The sequence below is a fragment of the Oncorhynchus kisutch genome, linkage group LG2, assembly GCF_002021735.2.
Source record: "Oncorhynchus kisutch isolate 150728-3 linkage group LG2, Okis_V2, whole genome shotgun sequence".
Lineage (NCBI taxonomy): Eukaryota > Metazoa > Chordata > Actinopteri > Salmoniformes > Salmonidae > Oncorhynchus > Oncorhynchus kisutch.
In genome coordinates, this window is record NC_034175.2 from 31797071 (window position 1) to 31822869 (window position 25799).

At 42.2% G+C, this 25799-nt stretch overlaps 1 protein-coding gene across 2 annotated transcripts in view; it reads right to left on the reverse strand.

The window, feature by feature from the left end:
- The window catches only part of clybl (citrate lyase beta like), a 205087-nt gene extending 179557 nt beyond the window's left edge, over positions 1-25530 (reverse strand). For both annotated transcript variants that reach the window (XM_031793171.1, XM_031793168.1), the window contains exon 1: positions 25447-25530. In XM_031793171.1, the coding sequence (XP_031649031.1) occupies positions 25447-25490 (44 nt within the window). In that variant the 5' untranslated portion in view covers positions 25491-25530. The remainder of the gene's footprint in view (positions 1-25446) is intronic.
- Positions 25531-25799: the final 269 nt, after the last annotated feature.

The following is a 25799-nucleotide window of genomic DNA, read 5'->3' on the forward strand; positions in this document are numbered from 1 at the left end:
CTCAGTAAGAGCATTGAAGATGGGTCGTGGCTGGGTCTTCCAGCATGACATCGACCCGAAACACACAGCCAGGGCAACTAAGGAGTGGCTCCATAAGAAGCATCTCAAGGTCCTGGAGTGGCCTAGCCTGTCTCCAGACCTGAACCCAATAGAACATCTTTGGAGGGAGCTGAAAGTTCCTATTGCCCCGAAACCTGAAGGATCTGGAGAAGGTCTGTATGAAGGAGTGGGCCAAAATCCCTGTTGCAGTGTGTGCAAACCTGGTCAAGAACTACAGGAAAAGTATGATCTCTGTAATTGCAAACAAAGGTTTCTGTACCAAATATTAAGTTCTGCTTTTCTGACGTATAAATACTTATGTCATGCAATAAAATGCAAATTCATTACTTAAAAATCATACAATGTGATTTTCTGGATTTTTGTTTTCGATTCCGTCTCTCATAGTTGAAGTGTACCTATGATAAAAAAATTACAGACCTCTACATGCTTTGTAAGTAGGAAAACCTGCAAAATTGGCAGTGTATCAATTACTTGTTCTCCCCACTGTAAATAGTCATATTAAACATTCATGAAAATACAAGTGTCTCACATGTTTCGAAAGCCTAGAATCTTGCTAATCCAACTGCGTTGGTGCAAGCTAGGTACCAAGTTAAAGCTAGCTACCCCAGAAGTTGCGGTTGAACAAATGATGCTTTATTACCAACGCAGTATTGTAACCACATCGCTCGTGGCCGGTGTTTTCAGACTTTTTTGCTAATGTATCTTCTTTGATACGCAAAGACCCAAACGGCGTTCCATAGTTGGGCATGTTATAAAGCTAAAGCAGTGAAGCTTTTACTGTGTAACTCAGGTAGGGCAACATCCGGAAAATAGTGCACTTGGTAGTGTGTACCAGTGCTCGGCCAGTCGGCGACAGCCAACATCAACCACGACAGAGAACGGTTGATTGTCAAGGGCAACGAAACCCATTATCTTGGCTTTTAACTTCCTGACTGATGTCTTGAGATGTTGCTTCAATATATTCATATAATTTTCCTCCTCATGATGCCATCTATTTTGTGACGTGCACCAGTCCCTCCTGCAGCAAACCACCCCCACAACATGATGCTGCCACCCCTGTGCTTCACGGTTGGGATGGTGTTCTTCGTCTTGCAAGCCTCCCCCTTTTTCCTCCAAATGGTCATTATGGCCAAACAGTTCTATTTTTGATTCATCAGACCAGAGGACATTTCTCCAAAAAGTACGATCTTTGTCCCCATGTGCAGTTGCAAACCATAGTCTGGCTTTTTTATGGCGGTTTTGGAGCAGTGGCTTCTTCCTTGCTGAGCTGCCTTTCAGGTTATGTCGATCTAGGACTCGTTTTTACTGTGGATATGGATACTTTTGTACCTGTTTCCTCCAGCATCTTCACAAGGTCCTTTGCTGTTGTTCTGGGATTGATTTGCACTTTACGTTCATCTCTTGGAGACAGAATGCGTCTCCTTCCTGAGCGGTATGACGGCTGCGTGGTCCTATGGTGTTTATACTTGGGTATTATTGTTTGTACAGATGACCGTGGTACCTTCAGGCATTTGGAAATTGCTCCCAAGGATGAACCAGACTCGTGGAGGTCTACAATTTGTTTTTCTGAGGTCTTGGCTGATTTTTGATTTTAAGAAAAGAGGTACTGAGTTTGAAGGTAGGCCTTGAAATACATCCACAAGTACACCTCCAATTGACTCAAATTATGTCAATTAGCCTATCAGAATCTTCTAATGCCATGACATCCAAGCTGTTTAAAGGCACCGTCAACTTAATGTATGTAAACTTCTGACCCACTGGAATTGTGATACGTGAATTATAAGTGAAGTAATCTGTCTGTAAATAATTATTGGAAAAATTACGTGTGTCATGCACAAAGTAGATGTCCTAACTGACTTGCCAAAACTACAGTTTGTTAACATGAAATTTGTGGAGTTGAAAAACGAGTTTTAATGACTAAGTGTATGTAAACTTCCGACTTCAACTGTAGGTTCTTTGAAGTGAACTGTTCCATTAACAGATTTTCCTCAAGGCATTAGCTACTCCAACATCTTGGTATTGAAAGCCAAAACACACTAGTATAAGACCTTGATAGTAAACACTGGAATTAGCATAGCTTGGCAATCATGGCATTCCTAGCAGCAGTACTATGGGCCACACCAGGCTGTTCTTTCTCTCACCTCTATTCCAAAACTGTCCCCGATGAGATTAACAGGCCAAGCCCCTGACAAAGTCACTACTCAGCATGCTGAAATCACCATCAAAGACAAGAGTATGATGACCCTAGACACTGACATTTTCATCCCTTACCGGATAGTATGGCGGAATACTACATTGATTCTAGATTAGAGGCTAATTCTGATATCGGGTCAGTTATGCATCTTTAGCATTAGCGAAAAGGTAAACTGATACCAAATCGGTGTCTACAGGCCACCTCCAGTTTGCTGTTGTAGGGTCACAGTCATACCTCAGCCAGCCCAGGACAGGCCATTGATCCCAAGGTATAATACCCTGGTTACTTCCTTCATCGTTACAACCACACACAGGCCACTATCCCTACACCCACCTCCGACCCTGTCAGCTACTTAGCTACCCTTTAACTGCACAGCGATTATGATTGACATCAGGTAACCATCTCAGAAAAAACACAGAATCATAGACTGTTGTTATATAAATGTCTACATTTGTGACAAAAAGATATGGGCTGCAGTTGTTGTGGACTGAGCTCGTCCACAACAACCCCCCCCCCCCCCCCCCCCCTTTCTGTGAGTCATTTTACGGTGTAAGCCAGTAGAGAGGCACACTGTTGGCCCTGGGTTAAATCACTAGTAGAAATGGGATTAGGTGAGTTGGAATGCAGGGGTAATCACTCATTCAGCCAACTGAGGGCCGGGAGAAATTGCCCTCTTAATGCGCCCGTGAGATGCGGCGGTTGGGGGGTTAGGTTAGAATTAGCCGGACCTTTGATTACCACTCTGGGTTGGTTTTAAAACCACATCCTGACTAAAGACAACCACGGGGCCTCCCACACATTTAACTGGGACAGAGAGCTGCCCTCCTGGATGCCTGTAAACAAATTACGTGGGACCAGATCAGACTAGGTCACTTGTCTACTTGTCTTTTTTTACAAACAAAAGGGGAACATTGTATACCAAACAGTCTAAATTAGTCTCACCCTCCAGTTTCCTTTTAGTGTAGGATTAAAATTCTATTCTATTCTTTGCCATCACTTCAGGAACCATCTCCATCAGATATGACCTTCTCCTGTGCTCAAAGAGATGGAGATGTTTCTACAGTGTCGGACAGATTGACTCTGCATTTTCTCCTCCTCTCCACAGACTGGTTGTGACAGTTGTTTCCAGTTGCTGAGTAAAAGGGCCATCATAAAGCCCAGCTAAAGGAAGCAGGATAAGCACTTGAGCCAAGGCAGTAAAAAGCTCTCTGGGAAACTTGAAAGCCACACAAATGAAGTCTGCCGTCTACCATCTGGAAACAATAAACAAACAAAAACGCAGCAGAGTCAAACAAACATGGCCGCGGGAGAGGATTTAAAATATATATATATATACACACATACACATACATTCACACACACTGAACAAAAATATAAACGCAATATATTAAGGTGTCGTCCCATGTTTTATGAGCTGAAACAAAAGACCTCAGAAATGGTCCATATGCACTAAAAAGCTTATTTGCACAATTTTCTAGAAGCTGATTAAACAGCATGATCATTACACCGGTGCTCCTTTTGCTGCAGACAATAGACGGCCACTGTAAAATGTTCAGTTTTATCTTACAACAATGCCACAGATGTCTCAAGTTGAGGGAGCACGCAATCAGCATACTCACTGCAGGATTGTCCCCCATAGCTGTTGCCATAGAATTTAATGTTAATTTATCTACCATAAGCCGCATCCAACGTAATTTTACAGAATTTGGCAGAACATCCAACCGGCCTTACAACCACAGACTATGTGTAACCACACCAGCCCAGGACCTCTACATCTGGCTTCTTCACCTGCGGGATCGTCTGAGACCAGCTACCTTGACAGCCGATGAAACTGTAGGTTTGCACAACTGAAGAATTTCCGCAAAAACTGTCAGAAATCGTCTCAGAGAAACTCATCTGCGTGCACGTTGTCCTAACCAGGGTCTTGACCTGACTGCATTTTGGTGTTGTAACAGACTTCAGTGGGCAAATGCTCACCTTCGATGGTGTGCTCTTCATCGTTGAATCCCGATTTCAACTGTACTGGGCAGATGGCAGACAACATGTATGGCGTTGTGTGGGTGAGCGGTTTGCTAATGTCAACATTATGAACAGAGTGCCCCAAGCTGGCAGTGGAGTTATGGTATGGGCAGGCATAAGCTACAGACAATGAACATTATTGCATTATCCATGGCAATTTGAGGCCCATTGTCGTGCCATTCATCCGCCGCCATTACCTCATGTTTCAGCATGATATTACACAACCCCAAGTCACAAGGATCTGTGCACATTTCCCAGTTCTTCCATGGCCTGCATACTCACCAGACATATCACCCATTGAGCATGTTTGGGATGCTCTGGATTGATGTCTACGACAGCATGTTCCAGTTCCCGCCAACAATATTCCACAGGCCACAATCAACAGCCTGATCAACTCTATGCGAAGGAGATGTGTCGTGCTGCATGGGGCAAATGGTGGTCACAGCAGATAGTGACTGGTTTTCTGATCCATGCCCCTACTTTTTTTTTAAGGTATCTGATGCGTATCTGCATTCCCAGTAATGTGAAATCCATAAATTATGACCTAATGAATTTATTTTAATGCATTTCCATATATGAAATGCATGTTGTGTTTACATATTTTTTTTCAGGTTTGATATTTCATACAGTTAGATACTTTAGATGGGTCAGGTACATTCAAGGATATTTTGACATTGTTCAGAGGCAGTGCTTCTCACTCCTGGTCCAGAGGACCCAAAGGAGAACACATCCTCCCCCTACATACTGTACAATGAATGTTCAATGAATGTTTTAAACACGCAGGGCCGACTGTGTGCATTATTAGAGAAGACAGACACAGAGCCCACTGTCCTTTGACGAAAGGTTCCTTGATATGTGTGTGCGTGCATGTGTGCGCACGCACGCAGTGGGTCGTGGCGGCAGATAGAGGGTTGGCCCAGTAACCAAATGGTCACTGGATCGAATACCGGAGCCGACAAGGTGAAAAAAAATGTGTCGATGAGCCCTTGAGTAAGGCACTTAACCGTGATTTGCACCAGGGGCGCCACACTACTATGGCTGCTGTATAAAAAATAACATGGGGGGGGGGGGGGGGTTGGGTGTCAATGTAAATAGTCCAGTGGCCATTTGATTAATTGTTCTGCAGTCCTATGGCTTGGGGGTGGAAGCTGTTAAGGAGCCTTTTGGACCTAGACTTGTTACTCCTTAACCGCTTGTCGTGCGGTAGCAGAGATACCAGTTTGGGCAATTTTTTGTGACACCGCCAAGTATTTAAAGGTCCTGGATGGCAGGAAGCTTGGCCCCAGTGATGTAGTGGGCCGTACGCACTACCCTATGTAGCGCCTTATGGTCAGCTGCTGAGCAGTTACCATGCAAGGCAGTGATGTAACCGGTCAGGATGCTCTCGATGGTACAGCTGTAGCAGTTTTTGAGGATCAGGGGACCCAATCCAAATATTTTCATTCATCTGAGTGGGAAAAATGAATGATTGGAACCATTTCCTTGTTTGACCGTAAGGTTTTATGGGTATTAAGATACTGTGGTACTCTATACTGAGGAGGAAAAAGGTAAACATGTCCAGGTCATGCAGAGGGAGGAAAGGCAGTTTCAGATTGGGGTTATCCTCAACCTAGCCTACCCCTTCATCCTTCCTTTAGTCTTGCTTTAGCCCCCATTGTAAAGTACTTGTCCTAGGCCCCTACCCCCAGACCCACTAGAATGTCAGTAGCCAAGACCCAGTCCCCTCTCCAGCCTTAAACAAGCACTTCCTTCTACACATTGTAAACAGTGGGGGAATTACAGAAGACCTAACCTACACTGCTGCAAGTACACACGCACACCCAAGACCCCCTAACCAAGACCTTCCCCCAACACACACACACTGCCCACCCCCATCCTCGGGGTCCCATTCACCCATTTACATTCTGCTTCACCATGGGAAATATGTTCCCATTATTACCAGAATTCTTACTGCTTATGTTCTTTTAATATTTAATTTTACATCTGGCTATTAAAACTAAGAAAAATGCACATCCATGAATTCTAAGACCCTCATTTTCAAATTCCTGTCCTGTGACTAGTATTTGTTGTAATTACACAATATAAGCCTACAGTATTGGCAATTTATGAGCTTAAAAGGACAGAGGGGATATAATTCTATAGTCTACATTTAAATATAATAAGCATGCCTATTTTATGTAAAATGCAATCAGTTCAGAGTGATATTACATGTCATGGCAATAGAATAGCCTTCAAGTCAAAAGAAATGTGCCCTGATACGGCCAACCAAGGAAGCATATCGAAGGACTGTAAAATGTACAGTAGAGCTATACATAAATTGTTATTTTTTCATCTATACACTTTGACATTGGCAATGAACAGAGAAAACATCTGACAGGGTTGTGTTGGCCTTCTTGAAAATCTTCTCCAAGACCTCTCAATGTCCATAAAAAAATACAGACCCCATCCATCCATCCATCCAGCGGTTAGAGTTGTATTATTATTTCAACATTTGATAACCCATTTAATGACGACAGCTCTGTGCATAACTTTGCAGTACTGAACCTTTGACAGTCCAGGCAAAACAGACTCAGATATTCAATCAATAATTTTGAGAGTTTGTGTATCTCATTAATATAAAAACATTCAGAAGTGAGACACTTGCTACAACTGAGGAGAATCTATCAAGCCCCTCACAGCTGATTTCTCCACAGAACATTGTCAATACTGACACCAAGAGGCCAGACGTGGAACTGCAACTACTACCAACCACTGCCATAAATATAACCTGTTAAACCCCCCTCAACAAACACACACGTCACCTGCATGCACGCACACACCCACCCACCCACACACACAAAACAGCATTAACACACAGATATTGAAAGACAAACATGCACAATTCCTCTGCCCATCTACCCACGGACTCATTCAGGTGTGCACACGCGCACACACACACTCTTCAGTAAAAACCCCCACCAAGGCCAGTCAACAAACAGTGTGTGCTGTAAACCCCAACATTGTGACTCATTAGGTGTTGTAGTTGGCTCCATCAGACAGGAAATGCAGGCCCAAATTACATCTCCATGATCCTCCTGGCAACAGCCATGTAACCATCACTGTTGATGCGAATCTAACCCAGGTGCCGTGAGAAGACCGGAGGAACACCGTGCAAACGGAGTCAGTGAGTTGGGTGATGATGTTCCCTATAGTCACTGATCTAAGGACAGTTTGTGGGATTTTTCCCCCTAATAGTTACAATTAGGGGAGGTACCAATAAACTGATTCTAGATCTGTGCCTAAGGGCACATCCAGACAGAGAGACTCAGACTGAACCTGGGAGTAATATCCCAGCCCACACGCAAATATGCCTGCTACCCAATTAATACTAAGTGGGGAATGTACTGTACCGACCCAATGCTCTCCATCAGGGGCCTATTAGGCCTCGAGAATACTAATCATGCCTACATTGCATGTTCCAATGCAGGCCCACTAAATAGGCCTTACCCCCCCCCCCAAAAGGAGACTGGGTGGGCTTCTCAGAAGAGGTACTATTCAAAATAAATAGGATGGCTATAAACAGAACATTACAATTCAGCCATTAAGCGAACAACTTCAGGGAACATTTTACAATGAGGACTCATAGGGTTAGAGCATACAGGCATACAGCATACGTTTCATTCAATAAAAGGTTTCAATGTCTGAACAAAACACATAGCCTAGAGCAGGGCAACTGATGGGGGTAGGAGCCACAAAGAAATGTAATTCATCATGAGGGACCGCAGTGGCTCGGTTTACCCACATCAATACCCATAAATAGTCAGAGCCAGCCCTAGCCATACCCACACGTTGCTGTGGGACGTAGAGAACATATATATATTCCCTGTAATTCTACTAGGGCTGCACGATTAATCAAATTCAGATTGAAATTGCAATATTGACATATGCAATATCCATATCAGAAGAGGCTGCAATTTTTCTTTAACACTCTTAATACAAGGCACACATGGATTTTGTGTTGTAGACATGTGGTAGTAGAGTAGTGGCCTGAGGGCAGACAATGTGTTGTGAAATCGTTTGTGAAATGTAATGTTTTTAATTGTATCCAACTGCCATTTTAACTGACAATATTTTGCTGGACCCCAAGAAGAGTAGCTAATGCCTCGACAGCAGCTAATGGGGATCCATAATAAATTCAAAAAGGACAAAAACTAGACTACGTACCTCCTCCAATGAGATGTGCTAGACTGTGTTCCTTCACTCTCTACATGCACAGAGGATGCTGACCAATCACAAGCTGGCCCTCTCACTCTGCATGGCATGCACATACTGGCCAATCACAAGAGCACACAGTCAGATGCTGGTGAGTAGAGAAAGGGCTTTACCAAAGTATGAGGTTCAGAAACTCTGTGGCTTTACCTCACACTGTCAGAAACATGAGCGCTGCTCGTGATGATGAGAATGTTGATTTGGCGCAAAAGGGCACATCTTATGTGGTATGGCAATATTTCAGATACAGGCAAACCGATGTCAACCAAATGCAAGCGTTGTGCAAAAAGTGCTTCAGAGACAACACGACAAATGTGTTCAATCATTTGAAGAACAACCATCCACTATTTTACGACAGAGGTGGGGACCGGGACAAAAAAAAACGGTCCTGGCATTACTAACACACCGGCCCATTTTATTCCTTGAGGCCCCCATTATTAGCCAGATAATGACATTTTATGCAAAAATATATATATAAGTTAGACGGGCCCACTGGCCTAAAAACAGACCAGCCCATCTGGCATTTACCAGTTGGCCAGTCTGCCCTGCTTTATGATGATTGCATGATTTCTTTCTCTTTTTAAAGCGCCTGAGAGCAGCAAAGCCCCTCAGCCACAACAAGCTGGAGTATGTGAGCAGAGTCGGAAATCCCACCCATCGCTCTGTCTTTTCCAACCGCTCCCCTAAAAAAACGAGACCTCACTCACCCCCAAAAGAAACTGCAACTCCAAATTCGCTCCATTCCTTAAAATCACAAATTTAACCAACACTGTGGCTGTTACGGTGACCATATTACCGCCACACCGGCAGTCATGAGTGACCGTTTAGCCACGGTAATTAGGCTTCTCCAAGCTCTGATGCTGCTGATATTCATTAGTAGCCTAGCAAAACTGCCTGGTACTCAGCACTCCATTGTCCCTCTAATCACTCTGACATAAATGCAAATGTTATCGAAAATCTAATCAAACATCATGAGCCATGTTCAATTGTGTTCTTCAAACTATAAAATAATACAGAGTTTTAACCAAATCTGGTCTGCTAAATGAACTTGTGTAGCCCACAGCCATATGGCATAGCCAGATCAGGACCTATTATAACTCAGACTACATTTTCTTCATATCATGTTTCTTTAGACCTGCGTAAAATAAATAATAGATTTATTGTGATGGTATAGGCTATATTATATGGATTTATTAGGCTTTTTAAAATGTAGACGTTCCAAAGGTTTGCATCAGTGGCTTGTAAGGCTATGTGCGGGAGCCTGGAGATGTTAAATATGTTTATGTTAATTAACAGTCAATAACCATGAGACCGGCAGTTATTTTCTTGACAAAATTTCATGACCGGCACGGTCCTAACCAACACCCATCTATTTTTGTGACTACCTGCATCTACCATTTGGTTTTTAAGTATTGAAACCAAACAATATAATTTGGTTGAAAAGTATATTAATAAATATGAAAAGGTGACTGTAAGAAGAGATCATAATTTCAAATAGGCTAATAGGTATTAAAACAGCATATAAACACTAAATAGGTCAGGAGCCAGAGAGGTAGCCTAAGAACTAATGAACATGAATTATTTAAGCTATATTATTTAAATTGCTTAAAGGCTATAGCCTTCAAATAAATAAATTGTGAAGCGACACACTAGGCTGGCAGGGACATTAAGAACTCAGCATTTAAACATGTGACTTACTTAGATTTAAATACAAATTAAACAAAAATTGCCTTATTAGGCTCAGTGCCTTTGAATTCATTTTTATAAACAAGTTGGGCCAAAATCTTTGGCTTCAGGCTCATGCGATAGTGCCTGGAGAGCAGACCAGCAGTGGAGAATACCCTCTCCGTACTTGCCACTGGGGATGCTAAACACCCATCTCTTGCCAGGCTGCATCCGGGCAGGGATGCAGTTGTTTTCGTTTTTTTCTATAGGGTTATTTAGACTAAAAACCTTTAGGCCCACCTATCAAAATGGAAGAGGCAATATCCCAGGCCTAGCCAAAGTCAATGATGGCCTATTGTATAGATTAAAAAAATACATTAAAAGGAGATCTTGTGCACATAGTAAGTACACAATCATGCTTTTGGTCCAAGTGTCTTCTCAGATTCCACAATGATTCTTTGGTTGTGGACACTACATCACCTCACTCTTGCTCCTCCTCATCTTCGTAAGTCACCATAATTTTGCAGCTGTGTTTTATCAGTTCCTTTATGAAAATATTTAGCGAACTCCATGACTGTAGCTAAAGTAAGGGGCTATAGCAGCACTAAAGTATACTACAAATGCATGTTGGTCCGGGCATGCCCTGAGCTCTGGAAGTGAGCACTACTGGAGCGAAATTGGAGCGGGCTCCACCCTTTGGGAAACTTGCGCCACGATCCAGGCAAATTGGCCAGACTCCATTCCAGCTCTGCTCACATACTCTGCAACCAGGCACCTACGTTAAACAGGCATTGATTGCCAATGCGTTTCCAAGTGTAACACCCTACAAAAAAGCATCCTGTAGACACAGAAATCACTGAGCCAAAGACATGATTCCTGTTTACAGAGTCAGCAAAGACTGCTTGAAGAAGATGATAAACAAGCTGGACAGGAGATTCAAGATTCTGTCTCGTACATAGTTCTCCCAAGTCGCCATCCCAACACTGCATAACAAAATGAAGGTACAAACATGTTGCGTTAAATAACTGGACCAGACTTCAATGTTTTGGACACAGGCTGCACCTTACAAATCGCTAGACTACATTTTACATGTTAAGGCACTGGCTTATAATAATGATTGAGCCTACTTATACATGATTACACAATCATAAACATCCTATTCTATCTGCAGTCTATGGCTGCCTGAATAAATAACTAACTTATGCTATTTAAGAACTCATAATGGTGAAATAGGAACTTATAATCTTTTTCATTAATGAATGAATAAGCGCTGCGCTCATAGCACACTATATTTTGATGATCATGTTAAAAATGTATGTGTGTTTATATGTAGGTGTGTAATAATCCTATATATTATCAATGTTGGAAAAGAGTTGTTTCATTTGATTTTTAATTCAGTTAGCACAGTATGTATTCATATTATCATTTAAAAAGAGATGTTCTCTACCCTGACACTTGTTTTAACCATGTCTGATTGAATTGCCAGGTTTTCAGTTCAGTACTGCAAACACCCAAGTGTTTGAAAATCACAATTCATAACCACAATCGCAAAAATTTGCAATTTAATATTTTGTCCAAATAGCGCCAAATCGTTTGGCCATGGGGCAGAGAAATGTTTGCAGTTCTGAATATGATATCGGAATGAGAGTGACTAACAAAATCAATGCCCCCCCCACCAGGTCAATTATTTGACCATGATTACTACAAATTTACCAAACAAAAAATGTTAGCTAACATCTGCTAATTGAGTGACTCTCAGTGACTGACATGAGAGAAAAAAAGGCCTAGGGCAAATGCTATTCTCCAACCAAACAATGGACTCAAACGGTACATTTAGCAAAAAGTACACATAATGCAATTTTAGCTAAGATAGCAAACATGCTCCCTCCATGTTAAAAACCCTGCTATAGGCCTATACTCTTGGCTAATCCAAACATGTTTATTGTTTTACAGGAGATTTCATCACACCACTTCCACTGGCTCACCACATGTAATTTTAAGTCAAACACACAAATCTCCCACTTTCTTGTTATCATTAAAAACACTGTGCATATTTGCCAAAATTGATCATTCCATCCTACTACCACGCTCAATCTCTAAACCACACAAACAGCCCTGTTAGGCACCACCACCCCCCAACGTTCTTCTCCAGAACAAGATTATTTTGTTGCATTGTTCCACATTCCACTGCGGCCCTGTTTGTACAGATGCGATCCCATATGCTTGGGCTCTGAAGACGCAAGGAAGCCCCTGCTCGTCGGCTAAGAATGTTGCCGTGGATCAAAGGCCCTTGTTCCCAGAGCCCAGGCACTTATTTTGGGGAGCTGGTTGTTTTTTTGTGTCTGTGGGGACCCAGGGTAACAGATCCATCAGCTAGCTGTATGGGATCCTCCACAGTGTGTGTGCCTTGGGACAAGTGCAGGCCTCGCTCTCTGCTCGGTCCCCCTCTTGCCATCCCATCCACAGCACAATTTACTCCACTTATCACTCAAGCCCTGTTCTACGAGAGCCTTGTTATCCACTGCAACATATGTTAACTTAATGCTCTGTAACGCATTTCAAAAGGCCAGCTTAAGTTGGGTCAACAACAGGTTATAGAGCAATTTATCGATGCACTGGCTTGAAAAGAAGTAAGAGGAAGAAAAAGTATTTCTGAGCACATGTGCACTGCACACAAGCACACACACAGATGTTGCCGTTTCACTCCATGTTTTCAGGGCACTACTGTTAAATCCGAAAAGACAAAATAAATGATCTCCCGCTTGAGTTCGGCTTCAACGTCTAATGTATTTTACAAGGGGGGAAAACGAGGGCCATCGGCTTTTAAAAATGGTTCTTTGGTCTCACCAGGCCCCGGGTGGGCATTAAAGCAGTAGGCTAAACAGATGAAATAGGGTTAAAAACATTTGGATACAGTCAGAAATAGGGCCAAGCATTTGTGACTTAAGTTTTTCTTGGCCTCCTGCTTTCCAAACCTGGGTCGGGTTCAGTAGGCACAAAACAGAAGAAACGTCTCAAACAGGGAGCTTGTCCAATAAGGAACACTTGTTTTCCTTTTCCGTTGCAAACTGTTTGTAAACGTTTTGTTGAGGCGTGCCCTAAAGAACCTGACCACGGCTATTCCAATCATGGTTCCAGAGGGACTCAGGTTGTTAGTGTTTTCTTGCCTGATTGGATTACGGCCACAATTTACCTCTGCCTGGCTGGAAACCAGCCCCAATCAATGTGAAAATTAGGTGTCACTCAGCGCTCATTTGTTTTTCTATGGGATGCAAAGGCTGGCCCTATGCTGCCAGCCACCACATGAATGGGATGATTTACTTAAAACATTGTGAAAGACACCTTCACCTTTGTAGTTAAAGAAATGCAAGAAGACATATTCTCCATGTAATATGGGATATTTAGTTCAGAAAATTTCAATACTAGTACAGTGCATTTGTTAAGTATTCAGTATCCATATTTTGTTACGTTACAGCCTTATGCCTCCAGTATTTATGCTGCAGTAGTTTATTCTGATTTATTAGTGATCAAATTACAAAAATGAGCTGATCTGGCATTTCTTCTATTTGCGTTGTTATATATACACCAAGCTGCTCTCTCAGAATATCATAATGGACAGTTTCCAACTGTCTATTATCCACTTCCGCTTTGCCTTTCTGCAATTTCTCTTAACTTCACTCATCCGTTTGGATGTGGCCTTTTTCAACCTTACTGGAGCTACAGCATCAATGGTTGGCTTTAATTTGCTATTAAAGTTATCGACAAAATCATCACTGGAGGAAAGCAGAATGGGGGATGGTGTATTGTTAGTACACTCATTAAAATCTGTAGCAACTTCAAGAGGTAAGATAGTGTTAAATTTCAATGTATAAAATTCAGTATAAATTTAATGATGCATTCAGTATTACCCTGTGCTATGGGCAAGAAGTTAGTAAAAAATCCACAGTGGTGCTCAGATAAAGCAACATCAACAATAGAGGATGTCAACTTTTCTTTTGATTTTATTGTTTCTTCCAGTGATGCACCCATATGCCATTTTGGCCGATACCGATATCCAATATTTTCCTTGCCCCAAAAAAACAATACAGATATTTAAATTTTAGCTGCCTTTTAAGCATTCTAGTATAGTTAAATAGTTAACACATGCGGAGGCAGCGGTCTAAGGCACTGTATCTCAGTTCAAGAGGTGTCACTACAGTCCTTGGTTCGAATCCAGGCTGTATCACATCCGGCCACGATTGGGAGTCCCACAGGGTGGCCCAAAACTGGCCCAGCTTCATCCAGGGTAGGCCGTCATTGTAAATAAAAACGTGTTCTTAACCGACTTGCCTAGTTATGTAAAGGTCACACACACACAAATATAAGTATTGGTGGCATTTACGTATGTCCCCATTACCAGTAAAACATAATCAAAACCTATTTCTTTCACTTACTTACTGTGCTATTTTGTTGTTCGTTTGTTCAGTCATTTCATTCTCAACCAGTATTTCTATGGAACAATGTTTGGGTCTTTGTGTGTCAAAAAATATACTATTTAAGACTATTTGACGTGTCAAATAAGCTTGTTGACCAATCAGGACCTGAATATGACTGCACGTCACGTAATGCGTTCATAAATGTTATATTTAGTTATTACACTATCACTTGTATTTCAAATGTCACAATGATTCATCGATACGTCTAATATGATGCTGGTAAAGTGGTCTCGTGCACCTACAGTGCTTGTCATAAAAAAAGATAGCTAGCTCATGGATGCAAACAACGTTCTTTGCATCACTGTCAATTACATACTTTTATTTTGGAGGCAAATCGCAAATTCCACGATTGTGCCTAATCCTTATTGTGGCTAGCGTCACAACACATAACCCGGTCAGGTCGAGCTTCACTAGCCAGATGAAGCTACTGGCTGCTTATAACGTTAGCTTTGGGCAGCAGGGTTAAGTAGCTGGCTAGCTATTTATTTTCATGAACGGAGGTTCAATTTCAATAGGCGAACAACAAGTGGCAACCAAGCTAATACTTACTCAAATCAAATTGTATTAGTCACATGCGCCGAATACAACAGGTGTAGACCTTACAGTGAAATGCTTACTTACGAGCCCATAACTGACAGTGCAGTTTCAAAAACTATGGATAAGAATAAGAGATAAAAGTAACAAGTAATTAGGAGCAGTAAAAAATTATATATACACGGGGGGTGCTGGTACAGAGCCAATGTGCAGGGGCACCGATTAGTTGAGGTAGTATGTACATGTAGGTCGAGTTAATTGGCGTGACAATGCATGGATGACAACAGAAAGTGGCAGTGGTGTGGAGAGGGGTGCAATGTGAATAGTCTGGGTAGCCATTTGACGAGGTGTTCAGGAGTCTTATGGCTTGGGGGTAGAAGCTATTTAGAAGCCTCTTGGACCTAGACTTGGCGCTTCGGTACCGCTTACCATGTGGTAGCAGAGAGAACAGTCTATGACTAGGGTGGCTGGAGCTGACAATTTTTAGGGCCTTCCTCTGACACTGCCTGGTATAGAGGTCCTGGATGGCAGGAAGCTTGGCCCCAGTGATGTACTGGGCCGTAAGCACTACCCTCTGTAGTGCATTGCGGTCGGAGGCCGAGCTGTTGCCATACAAGGCAGTGATGCAACCTGTCAGGATGCTTTCAATGGTGCAGCTGTAGAACATTTTGAGGATCTGAGGAACCATGCCAAATCTTTTCAGTCTCCTGAGGGGGAATAGGTTTTGTCGTGCCCGCTTCACGACTGTCATGGTGTACTTGGACCATGTTAATTTGTTGGTGATGTGGACACCAAGGAACTTGAAGCTCTCAACCTGCTTCACTGCAGCCCCGTCGATGAGAATGGGGGCGTGCTCGGTCCTCTTCTTCCTGTAGTCCACAATCATCTCCTTTGTCTTGGACACGTTGAGGGAAAGGTCATTGTCCTGGCACCACACGGCCAGGTCTCTGACCACCTCCCTATAGGCTGTCTCGTTGTTGTCGGTGATCAGGCTGTGATCGTTGTTGTGTCATTGGCAAATGTAATGATGGTGTTGGAGTCGTGCAGTCATGAGTGAACAGGGACTACAGGAGGGGGCTGAGAACGCACCCCTGAGGGGCCCCTGTCTTGAGGATCAGTGTGGCGGATGTGTTGTTACCTACCCTTATCACCTGGGGTGGCCCATCAGAAAGTCCAGGATACAGTTGCAGAGGGAGGTGTTTAGTCCCAGGGTCCTTAGCTTATTGATGAGCTTTGTGGGCACTACGGTGTTGAACGCTGAGCTGTAGTCAATGAATAGCATTCTCATATAAGTGTTTCTTTTGTCCAGGTGGGAAAGGGCAGTGTGGAGTGCAATAGAGACTGCATCATCTGTGTATCTGTTGGGGCAGTATGCAAATTGGAGTGGGTCTAGGGTTTCTGGGATGATGGTGTTGATGTGAGACATGACCAGCCGTTCAAAGTACTTTATGGCTACAGACGTGAGTTCTACGGGTCGGTAGTCATTTAGGCAGGTTACCTTAGTGTTCTTGGGCACAGGCACTATGGTGGTCTGTTTAAAACATGTTGGTATTACAGACTCGGACAGGGAGAGGTTGAAAATGTCAGTGAAGACACTTGCTAGTTGGTCAGTGCATGCTCGCAGTATATGTCCTGGTAATCCGTCTGGCCCTGCGGCCTTGTGAATGTTGACCTGCCTAAAGGTCTTACCCACATCGGCTGCGGAGAGCATGATCACGCATTCTTCCAGTACAGCTGGTGCTCTCATGCATGTTTCAGTGTTATTTGCCTTGAAGTGAGCATAGAAGTAGTTTAGGTCGCCTGGTAAGCTCGTGTCACTGGGCAGCTCTCGGCTGTGCTTCCCTTTGTAGTCTGTAATGGTTTGCAGGCCCTTCGTCAGAGTCGGTGTAGTATGACTGTAGTCGGCATCAGAGTCGGTGTAGGATTCCTAAATCATTGCTAAGAATAATGAAAATGACTGCAGTTTCTACTGGTCATTGTTTTCAGGCTGGTTGTATTGGTGCAAGCTAGGTACCAAGTTAAAGCTAGCTACCCCAGAAGTTTCGGTTGAACAAATTATGCTTTGTTACCAATGCAGCATTGTAAACACATCGCTCGTGGTCGGTGTTTTCAGACTTTTTTGTACAGCTTGCTACTGTATCTTCTTTGATACGCAAAGACCCAAACGGCGTTCAATAGTTGGGCATGTTATGAAGCTAATAGTAGTGAAGCTATTACTGTGTAACTCAGGTAGGACAACATCCGGAAAATAGTGCACTTGGTAGTGTGTACCAGTGCTCGGGCCAGTCGGCGACAGCCAACATCAACCACGACAGAGAACGGTTGATTGTCAAGGGCAACAAATTCCATTATCTTGGCTTTAATGGATTTCACCTTTGAGTTGTCTCGCTGAAATTTTCTTACTCTTTCAAATGACTGCCCGACTTGTTGACTGCTCGATCCACACAGCAGACATTGTGGGCTAGGTTAGGAATTCTGTGTTGCACGTGTAGCGCAAAAATTTTGCGTGGCATCATTACGTCATAGGTGTGCACGTCAGCTTTGACATCGGTTTTGCACATTGGCGTTAAACTAGACATCGGGCCGATGCCAGCATTTTTAGCCAATATTGTCCGATTCCGATATGTTCACCGCTATATCACGCATCCCTAGTTTCTTATTTGTAACGTAATTTTTTTTGCTATTAGTAGGTTAACGGATTAGATTTGTCAAGTAATCCACCCAACCCTGCTTTATTAATCCTGTCAACATTGTAGAAACTACACTGACATTTTTTACTTCACACGTAAAGTGTTGGTCCCCTGTTTCATCAGCTGAAATAAAAGATCCCAGAGATTTTCCATACGCACAAAAAGCGTATTACTCTCAAATGTTGTGCACAAATGTGTTTACATCCCTGTTAGTGAGCATTTAGTCACTCTAAAATGTGCAGTTGACACACAACGCCATGCCACAGATGTCTTAAGTTAAGGGAGCGTGCAATTGGAATGCTGACTGCAGTAATGTCCACCAGAGCTCTTGCCAGAGAATGGAATGTTCATTTCTCTACAATAAGCCACCTCCAACGTCGTTGAATAGAAATCAGTACGTCCAACCGATCTCAAAGCCACAGACCAAGAGTAACCATGCCAGCCCATGCCACCTCCAAATTAGAATTCTTCACCTGCAGGATCGTCTGAGACCAGACAAACAAAGAACTTATGCACAAACTTTCAGAAAACGTCTCAAAGCTTGTTGTCCTCACCAGGGTCTTGACCTGACTGCAGTTGGGTGTTGTAACCAACTTCAGTGGGCAAATGCTCACCTTCAACGGCCACTGGAGAAGTGTGCTCTTCACAGATGAAGCACAGGTTCAACTGTACCGGGCAGATGGCAGACAGTGTGTATGGCATTGTGTGGGCAAACGGTTTGCTGATGTCAACGTTGTAAACAGAGTGCCCCGTGGTGGCGGTGGGGTTATGATATGGGCAGGCATAAGCTAAGGACAACGAACACAATTGCATTTTATCAATATCAATTTGAATGAACAGAGATACAGTGACGAGATCCTGAGGCCCGTTGTTGTGCCATTCATCCACTGCCATTACCTCATGTTTCAGCATGATAATGCATGTCCCCATGTCTCAAGGATCTGTACACAATTTCTTGAAGCTGAAAATGTCCCAGTTCTTCCCTGGCATGCATAATCACCAGGCATGTTATGCTCTGGATCAACATGTACGACAGCTTGTTCCAGTTCCAGGCAATATCCAGCAACTTCGCAGTCACTGAAGAGGAGTGGGACAACATTCCTCAGGTCACAATAAACAGCATGATCAACTCTATGGGAAAGATGTGTTTTGCACTGCATGAGGCAAATGGTAACACCAGATACTGACTGGTGTTCTGATCGACACCCCTACTTTTTTTTAAGGCGTCTGTGACCAACTGATGCATACCTGTATTCCCAGTCATGTCAAATCCGGAGAATAGGGTCTGAACTGAACTAAAATGAACTGAACTAAAATGCTACAAGCTTGGCACACGTATTTGAGGAGTTTCTCTTATTCCTCTCTGCAGATCCTCTCAAGCTCTGTCAGGTTGTATGAGGTGCATTGCTGTACACCTATTTTCAGGTCTCTCCAGAGATGTTCGATCGGGTTCAAGTCCGGGCTACTCAAGGACATTCAGAATCTTGTCCCGAAGCCACTCCTTCATTGTCTTGATTGTGTGCTTTGGGTCATTGTCCTTTTGGAATGGGATGGTGCCAGGTTTCCTCCAGACGTGACACTTGGTATTCAGGCCAAAGAGCTCACTCTGGGTTTCATCGGACCAGAGAATCTTGTTTCTCATGATCTGAGAGTCTTTAGGTGCCTTTTGGCAAACTCCAAGGGGGTGTTATGTGCCTCTTACTGAGGAGTGGCTTCCGTCTGGCCACTCTACCATAAAGGCTTGATTGGTGGAGTGCTGCAGAGATGGGAGAAACTTCCAGAAGGACAACCATCTCCACAGAGGAACTGGAGCTCTGTCAGAGTGACCATCGGCTTCTTGGTCACCTCCCTGACCAAGGCCCTTCTACCCTGATTGCTCAGTTTGGCCAGGCAGCCAGCTCTAGGAAGAGTCTTGGTGCTTCCACAATTCTTCCATTTAAGAATGACGGAGGCCACTGTGTTTTTGGGGACCTTCAATGCTGCAGACATTTTTTGGTACCCTTCCCCAGATCTGTGCCTTGATACAATCCTATCTCATGCTCTATGGACAACTCCTTTGACCTCATGGCTTGGTTTTTGCTCTTAAACAGGTGCGTGCCTTTCCAAATCATGTCCAATCAATTGAATTTAACACAGGAGGACTCCAAACAAGTTGTAGAAACATTGAGGATGATCAATGGAAACAGGATGCACTCAATTTTGAGTCTCATAGCAAAGGGTCTGAATACTTATGTAAATAAGGTATTTCTTTTTTCAAACATTTCTAAATAACTGTTTTTTTTGCTTTGTCTTTATGGGGTATTGTGTGTAGATTGCCCTTGGACATTTATTCATTTAATCCATTTTAGAATAAGGCTGTAATGTAACAAAATGTGTAAAAGGGGTCTGAATACTTTCCGAAGAAACTGTAGTAGACCTATAGGCGGGATTAAACGAGTTCCCCAGTCAGCCGTTCTGCGCACAATAAAATAAATCATTATTTTTCCATTTCTATAGCTAGAAATGTTACAAAGACTGTTTATTAATTTAAACGACCAAAATGTTGGCCTTTAACCATCGAACATAAATAGGACCGCACTATGGTAAATTGACTTATTTTATTGCCACAAACAATTCGGGGATGAGCCCTTGGCAGTCAATGTCACAACGACAACACCACACAGATGGGCATAATTATAAATTCACAGTCAGTATTGACTGTGAAGAGATCCCAGCAGAGGGAGCTGTGGGGGAAACATGAAAATCAAATAAAGATATATCAACACACAATACATGACGTCATTACCTAAAAGCTTGGCCTATTTATAACCTACTACAACAACAAAAAAACTATAAAAATAACATTCCTCATTAAGGCCTGCTGGGGCAAGAGTGCCCAAGCAGTCTATCCATTATGTCTTTCTTTGTAGAAGTAATTTATCCCTATCACCTCCTCTACATGGCGCCTTCACCAACTCAATGCCCATATTACGTAAGGAACTTAGTTCATGATTATGGCTTTTGAAATGCCTGGCAACAGGTGATTTTTCATCACGGTTGCAAATTACGCTCTTATGCTCACATATCCTAAATTCACGTTTGGTCTTACCCACATAATAAAAGTTACAAAAATACAACATACAACATATTTTGTGTTACATGTTATTCTACCTCGGACGTTTATCCTCCCACCCAAATGGGAATTATTAGGAGAGTTCCCTCTGATCATGGCATAACAAATCTATAAAAATATGTCATCGATATATCTCAAAAACACTTTGATAAACTTAGAATAGGGATTACTATAGTTTACAAAGTCCAACTCAAATTTCTGCGTAAACAAATTAGCATAATTAGGTGTAACTGTCTTCAAACTTAAAATAATTCTTAGTCAATATTTCATTAGTCAAGCTCAGCAGTAAGTCAGTGGGGGGAACCAGTTGTTCTTTGATTCAAATATTGTTTCATTGCGTCTAAACCCTCTTGATGAGGAATATTCACATAAATTGCTAGAGACATCCATAATGCACAAGTCATTTGAGTCCATTGAATAAGTCTCTAATTTCTTCAAAAAGTCTAGTCTCCATGAAGTAAGAGGGTGCTGCCCTATTTCTGTTCTTTGGATTACTATATATAAGGATCCAGCACCCAATAACTGTAGGCTATATATACACAATATTCTGTCCATATGAATGAATGCAGCGCATGTTTCCTGTTACTTCTTCAACCGCATGCAGCTCAGATAATTTTTTATAGACAAAGAACCTACTGGGCACAGACATAGTTTCAACCAGAGGCTGGTGGGAGAAGCTATAGGAATAGAATAAATGGAACTCAGTCAAACACATTGTTTTCATGTTTTTGGTACCATTCCATTGATTCCATTCCAGACATTAAAATGAGCCTGTACCTCTATAGTTCCTCCCACCAGCCTCCTTTGATTTCAACATCTAATTTTGATTTACTTTTGGTTGAGTTGTCAACTAATGTGAATTCAACATGAAATCAACAAAACATTTCAGCATGTCATTGGATTTTGGTTAAAAGTTGGGTGAAAAAATGATTCCTTTACGTTGATGACTTTCAAATCCAATCAGTTTTCTATGTTATTTCAAAAAATATATATATATTGCTGGAATAACAAGGAAACCATGTTGATTTAACCAGGTTTTGCACAGTGGGAGGAGATAAAGGTGTGAAATAATATTAACATGGCCTACTTAATCCCAATAACGTGAGTCTTCAAGAGTTTCTCAGTGAGCCAGCCATTCCCCCAACCAATCACACGTGGACGGAAGGGTCACCAACAAAGGAGTTTGCTTCTGTTGCAGCCTTCACTGTAAAATATAAAGTGTTGTGGTGGTGCTTTGATCGGAAACCTTACCTCCCAATTTAGGCAAAATGCCACTTTACAAAACAGTCTGCCATGATTGCCGAGTAGCCACACGGCTTTATGCAGTAAGTCTTAATTTAAAATGTTGTTATGGGGGACATTAAACTTTTTTTTATAACCTGTGCTATAAAAGCCTGGCAGACCCCGAAAGGGGAAACTGCCTATTAAGCTATAAGGTCCAGGCCCCGGCTACCTAATTGACAAGCTCTAGGTGACTTTCATCACTTGTCGATTTCATAGCGGCAGTCAATGTTTCCTCCAGGATGCTGTTGCATCTTTGACATGAGGGTGTTTGTGACAAAGAGCAGTCGGCCCTGGCGCCAAATCCAAGGCTACAGCTCAAGGTCTCTCCATAAAACAAATACACACATCCTACTGGTTGAATGAACATTGCTTCCAAGTAATTTCAACCAAAAAATTAAATGTGATGATGTTGAATTAACATGGAAAACTGATTGGATTTGCAAAAGGTCACCAACGTGAGGGAATTGTTTCATTTTTTCCCACCAACTTTTAATCTAAATCCAATGACATGGTGAATTCTGTAGACTTTTCAATTAATTCATGTTAGTTTACAACTCAACCAAATGTAAATTAAAACTACACGTTGAACGTCTGTGCCCAGTGGGATTCCGCTTCCTTTTCCGGCCGCATCTTTACACTGCTAAAACACAGAAAGTCTGCATGGACCAAGTTCGCATCCACTGAGAATTTGTGTTTTTCATGAAGTTTCGGGTTTATATCTAGTATAAAAATACATCCAAGATAGGATTTTTCCCCCTGCTGATTATCTGTGGACACACAACACTTAAAATATAAATAAATATATATATATATATATATAATTTTTTTTTTTTTTTAATACAGACAAGCAACAGGGTATTTTTCCTTTAGATTTGATTTGATCTCTTTTAGTCCTCATTTGGACAAATCTTCCAAGAGTCTATAACAAACTTTAAAATACAATTTACAATACAATCACATTTCAAACAGCATGAAAATCACAAATGAGTTTAGCCTAGTTGTTTTCTTCTGGTGGCCCTAATTACTGACACTAAGCACATATCCTTAAAACAATACAGGTATAAAACACTATCACTGTACACCTCACACACACTCCAACAGTAGATTGGCGTGACAGTCAACTTTACGCTGCAGATTAGCACTGTTGCACCTCTGGAAATTAATCTGCCTTGAAGTAGAGCCACCTCGCACCATGTTTCCCAATGACCAATACGGACAGATTACTAGAACTACAAAACACACTGCGACCTTTGTAATTGACTTTTAAACAGTTTGAAGTTCCTCATTAAGTCCAACCAAAGAAATGAAGTGCAGATGTGACAGGTCGAGACTCAACAATTGTGTAGGGCCCTTACAGCCCTCGACTATGACTCAGTTCCATTACACAAAAGAGTCATTGGCCAAAGACGTCTTCTGTAGAGTGGAGTCTTGGTAAGAGCCCATATGCTCGGTCTGAACATTAACACTTGTGGTATGGTTTTGGAACCATAAGGAACTTCTCTTTCATATCAGTGAGAAATAATTTCCTAAAAACAAAGTTTAAATTGATACACTTTTATAGGGTTAGTGTTCACACACAGTCACATATCCATGTTACAGTGCGTGTTTACAGAAGACAGACTGAAGACAGCTGGTCACTATCTAGCATGCTCCGAAAATGTGTGTGTAATGGAAGAAGGCCACCAGAAACGTGTTTTCACTGAAAAATACTGTCGGCTGCAACTGTGATAAAGTCGGTTAAAATAGTGTACAGTAAGTGCATATTTTGCATTTGTGAAATTATTTTGATGCGATATGAAAGTAAAGCGCTTTACGTTTTAGTCTGGCTTTCCTAGAAGTCTTGTGATGTTGCACCTCTGGGTTGAGAAACTCTGTGTCCTTAGGGCTCCTGATCTAAGGCCCTGCATCTCCGATCTGGAGGCATCACTACAGACCCTGGTTCGATTCCAGGATGTATTACAACCGGCTGTGACTGGGAGTCCCATAGGGCGGCGCACAATTGACCCTGCGTCATTTGGCCGGGGTAGGCCGTCATTGTAAATAAGAATTTGTTCTTAACTGACTTGCATAGTTAAATAAAGGTTAAATAAAAATAATTTAAATAAATCTAAAACCATATCACAATTCAGAATCGAAATCCCGTTTAGATGGAGAAGTTGGCCATTTTGGCTGCCAGAGCCAGTCTACCTCTGAAAATAATATAATGTTTGTGAACCTTAAGGAGTAACGGTAGACTCCTTAAGAGTACCGGTACATCTTAGTGCAATTATGTAGGATAGGCCTACAACACAATAAATATACAACTCATTTGAAACCCATGTTGTCCTTTCAATTCATTACATTTACACCCATTATAGTTTTATGCCAATGTTAAGAACTCATATCACCCAAGCATTGTATCAGGTGAAGTATGTGTTTAAGAATGATCTGTTCTGAGAAGCGAAAATATTTGCACGTCCTATGGTTATCCCTGTCTGACACAACACATCCTATAGGATCTACACCACACTTGTCAAACTCATTCCAGGAGGACCGAAAGTCGGCGCGTTTTCGCTCCTCACTTGTACTTGATGAATTAAGGTCACACATTAGTAAGGAACTGCCCACACCTGATTGTCGTGGACTTAAATGAAAAACCTACAGACACTAGGCCCTTCATGGAGTGAGTTTAACACCCCTGGTCAAGTTGTCAATAACCTAGCTTGCAGAGAAACACAGCACATGCGACTCCAAATGCATCTAGTTACTGTATCAAACCAGTTCACAATAAAATAGGTCTGAAGATATAGCGTGAAGTGATCTATTTACATTATTATAAATAATGACAACGCTGCATACATGTGCAAATTGAAACTACAGTATCTACTACGTGTGGCACGGACATGAAACATTGTAACAAGACGTAGGTGATCAATCAACTCGAATGGTAATTATAATGAAAGTATAATGTGAATGAACTACTTGTGAATGTCACTTTTGTTGACTAACTCTGCTAGCTGAAAGTAGCTATAACTAGCTAATGCTGGTAAAAGTAAACGAAAGCTGTATTTTTACGACATGCCAGTCGACACAATATCTCAGTTTTGGTTTACTGAAGCTCGTAGTAATTTGCAGTCACACAAAGCCTCGTTCACAACAGCATTGATTGTTGAATGTCTAACTTACTGTGGGACAGCTCGTCTGATAGCTCGAATTAAGGACTGCGCCATTTTGTTTCAACGTTTTCTATAGGTACAACGGGATTGGCTACTGGTGTATTTCTCTTGAGCAAACGAGGAGCTCTGATTGGCCTTTGAGCCAGCTAAGAGGCAGATTCCTCGTGGCATATGTCAAATACAGATGGTTAGTTCGTTTTGCATGGCCCATTGCCGCGGGAGGGTGAAGATTTTATTTAAGGACCAATGGAAATACACAGTCTGCGAACTCGGATCACCGGGCCATGCAAAACTAACTCCATTTACAGAGGGTTTGATGGAGTAGTAACACGTACAACTATTTAAGAGATTGCCTCGAATCAG